Source organism: Elephantulus edwardii, unplaced genomic scaffold (genome assembly GCF_000299155.1).
Source record: "Elephantulus edwardii isolate Elephantulus edwardi_28Jun2011 unplaced genomic scaffold, EleEdw1.0 scaffold00185, whole genome shotgun sequence".
In the NCBI taxonomy this organism is placed as follows: Eukaryota; Metazoa; Chordata; class Mammalia; order Macroscelidea; family Macroscelididae; genus Elephantulus; species Elephantulus edwardii.
Window position 1 is genome coordinate 5140972 of NW_006399935.1, and position 3732 is coordinate 5144703.

At 53.9% G+C, this 3732-nt stretch overlaps 1 protein-coding gene across 1 annotated transcript in view; it reads left to right on the forward strand.

Moving 5' to 3' along the window:
• ARRDC5 (arrestin domain containing 5) overlaps positions 1-2955 on the forward strand; it is a 7907-nt gene extending 4952 nt beyond the window's left edge. The window contains exon 3 of the mRNA XM_006896437.1: positions 2431-2955. Coding sequence (XP_006896499.1) covers positions 2431-2955 — 525 coding nt within the window. The remainder of the gene's footprint in view (positions 1-2430) is intronic.
• The last annotated feature ends 777 nt before the right edge of the window (positions 2956-3732 follow it).

Genomic DNA, 3732 nt, shown 5'->3' on the forward strand with positions numbered 1-3732 from the left:
GGTGTGTCAGAGACAATGCGATTGGCACAGGACAGAGTAGAGTTTGGGGCTGTTGTACATAGGGTCGCTGTGAGTCACAAGCAACTCGATGGCACATAACATTAACAACATAGCCCGGATCAGGCACACCTTATTGTTGTTGTTGTTGTTATGTGCCATGAGTCGTCGAGTTGTTTGTGACTCATAGCGACCCTATGTACAACAGATCTAAACCCTGCTCTGTCTTGTGCCAATTGTACTGTCTCTGACACTCCCATCCCGATTACACCAGTCACCTTATTACTGGTTGAAAAAATAAATGAAGGAATCCTGGTTAAGACTGACATAGGAGGCCGAGTGGGTCAGCTCCACTCTTAACCAGAGGAGCAGAACACACACACACACACACACACACCCGCAGCTCCCTGGGCAGGCGCTGGGGCTATCTGTTCCCTTTGTGGTGACAGCTAACAGGTCCTGAGGGGAAGCTCTGCTCTGTCACTCTGTCACACGGAGATCCAGATATCTCCCTAATCCAAGAGCTGAGTAATGTTGTTTGCACCCCGACACTGTGAGGAACCAGGGCACTCTGCTGGGGCGTGGAGGTCTCCTGAGGGGGGCCCGCATGGACCTCCTGAAGCACTGGCACCACAGTTAAAATGTGACTGTGGCCCATGTTAGGGCAGCTGCCTGCAGCGTCCTAACAAACAGGAGGGGCTCTTTCTGGAATAAGACTAGAAGCATTTCCAAGGCGACTGTGGAGAGGAGGCAAGGCAGAGGCGGGGCGGGAACAGGGCACGGGGTCGGGAGAACTAGGTCAGCCGCAGGCCTCCAGGCCTGGCCCCATTTCCAGGCCCGGCTGCAGACCACGGCCGTGACAGGAGAAGCCGAGCAGGCCCAGGCACATTTGAACATGTCACCTACGGAATAAAAGGCAAGATGTTCTGCACTCATGTTACACACACCATGGCTGTGGCTTTCTCTGGTGTCTGTTTGCAGTCAGGTAGGTGCCGTGGTGTGTCCTGTGTCAGGGCAGTAGTGGCTGATTTGTAGATCGCCAGGCCTTTCTTCCACAGCAGCCCAGCATGGATGCAGAGGGCCAGCCTTGTGACTGGCAGCCTAATGCCTTCCCAGGGACCCCCGGTGGAAATTCAAGAGTTCAGATCCAGCCAGAAGCCCCAGGAACAAAGGCCTGGAGATCAGCTGTTACAGGAATCAGGGCCTGGGAGACCCCTCAGGGCAGTTCTGCTGTCACTGGGGTCCAGAGGGGTTGAAATCGATGCCCTGGCATGTGCTTTAGTCACCTAGGGGATCTACAACAGAAATTCTATAAGTATTAGGGACCTTTCCAAATTATTGAAGAGGAATGATGTCAGTTTGAGGACTAAGGTGCACCTGATTTCAGGCCATAGTCTTTCCAATCACTTGCTATGCATCTGAGAGCTGGACAATGAATAAGACTGACAGAAGGATTGAAGCCTTTGAGCTGTGGTGCTGGAGAAGAGCACTTGAACATCCTGTGGACCAAGAGAACGAACAGATAGGTCTCGGAGAGGGTGCAGCCAGAGTGCTCTTTTTGGACATGATGCTGGGAAGAGCAGAAGATCGGCAAAGGAGAGGAAGACCCTCAACCAGGTGGATTGCCATAGTGACCCCCACAAATGGGCTGTTGTGTGTCAGGACGTGTGAGGATGGCACAGGATAGATCTTTTGTTCTTAGGATCGCTGTGAGTTGTACTCAAATTGACAGCACTTAACAACAGCAACAACATTGCAGTATTTTTTTTTTATTATTTTTGTGTGAGTGTACCATCAAATCAGATCTGACTGGTACAGGAGCAGGACATTGCCCCTCCTTCCCTGGCAGAGCATCTGGTGGATTCGAATCGTGCACCTCTGGGATTGTAGTTGCAGATTCTTGCCACTAGGCCACCAGAGCTCCCCACATTGCAGTATTTAACAAACAAATGTGTTCTCTCACTGTGTAGGAGGCTAGAAGTCCAAACCTGGGTGCTGGCCCAGGGAAAGGCCCCTCTGCCAGCTGTGGAGGAAGGCTTATCGCCTCTGTACCCGCTGGGCCTGGGGCCGCGTGGGGTTGTCCGTGTGTCAGGGCACCCATCCTCCCCTGGGTCTCGAGGGTGCTTAGTGCGGACGCGCATGAGAGGACCCACCCAGTCTCAGCCCTTGGTGATGGGAGGAAGTCATGCATTCCCTCTGGTCTTTATCATCTAGTCTCTAAAGAGAAGGTACATGCAGGCCACACCTCAAAGAGGGGTCCAAGGATGAGAACTGTGAGCTCAGAGAGGGCCTGTATCCCCCTCTGATTTCCACAGGGCTGAGCTGCACCTCTCAGATCGCATCACGGGGGTGAGGTATCCTGACAGAAGGGCAATCAGGAGGGCTGGGGACTAGTGGTCGCAACCCCTCATGGTCTCATGCCTCTCTCTCCAGAACCCCCTGTTGGTGGAGGCGGAGAAGAAGGTCTCCTATAACTGCTGCAGCCAGGGCACCGTGCACCTGCAGATCCACATGGAAAAAAACATCTTTGTGCCGGGCGATAGGGTCATCTTCACGACTGAGATCAACAACCAGACCAGCAAGTGCATCAAGTCCATCCTCTTTGCCCTCTACGCGCATGTGCAGTATGAGGGCTTCACCCCCAAGACGGAGCGGCGGACGTACCAGGACAGGAGCGAGCTGCTCCGGCAGGAGGCCCACGCGCACATCACGCCCTTCAACACCTCCCGGGTCGTCAGCACCTTCCACCTGCCCCTCGTGCTGTCCGTCAGCAGCAGCGGCCGCCTGCAGGACAAGGATCTAATGAGCACACGGTATGAGTTGCTCATCACCGTCCACCTGCCCTGGTCCCTGACCTCCATCAAGGCCAAGGTCCCTGTGGTGATCACCAGCTTGCCAACTATTGGATGTGTGGGAGCCGGCATCACGGAATTAAGTGCCCAAACGTCTAACTATTAAAAGCTTTCTAAAACTCCTCCTTTTGCCCTGCAAGGTGATCTCCAGGTTGAGCCCCCCTCCCCCCGGATTGTCAGCATTCCCTGCCACCACATTGACCCATGCCTCAGCCACCCCACCCCAAAGGAATGAATGGAAAGGGAAGCCCAGCCCCAAGTGCAGGGAAGTCAGGCCCAAGGTCAAAGTCCTACCCCTGCGCCACCTGGGTGCTCCTGCTGTGGCGTCTGTAACATCCCCAAAGCCAGGAGCTTTGGCATCCGTTCTGTCACCTGGGCCTCTTTCTCATTCAGAGAAAGATCACACTGAGTGTGGCAGGTAACAGAATTGACGAGACCTTTTCGAACCAGGCCTGGCTGCGGCTGCCTAAGCCAGTATCGCTGTAACAGGAACACCACATGTGCTTGGCCTTAACAAGTAGAGATCCAGCCCTCATAGTGTAGGAAGCAGAGGGGTCTCATCCGGCCTGTGGGCTCCAGGGAAAGTCCTGGGCTCCAGGGTGATGTGCCAGCCGGGAAGCAGCTGCTTTGCTTAAACGGCTCTTTTACATCTGAAAAGACACTCATTTCAGACCTACAGCCTAGACTGTTAGCACCTCCTCAGCACAACAAAGATGGCGAAAGGCCGCAGAGGAAGAGGGTATTAAGTGGTCAATGAAAATGTGGAAGCTGCTTGCAGCCCTTATCTGATGAGATAGCTGAAAATCCAGCAGGGGAGACTTTCCATGTCAGGCCTCCTTGCAAGAGATGAACAAGGAAAACGTCAAAACAAGTGCAGAGTGGG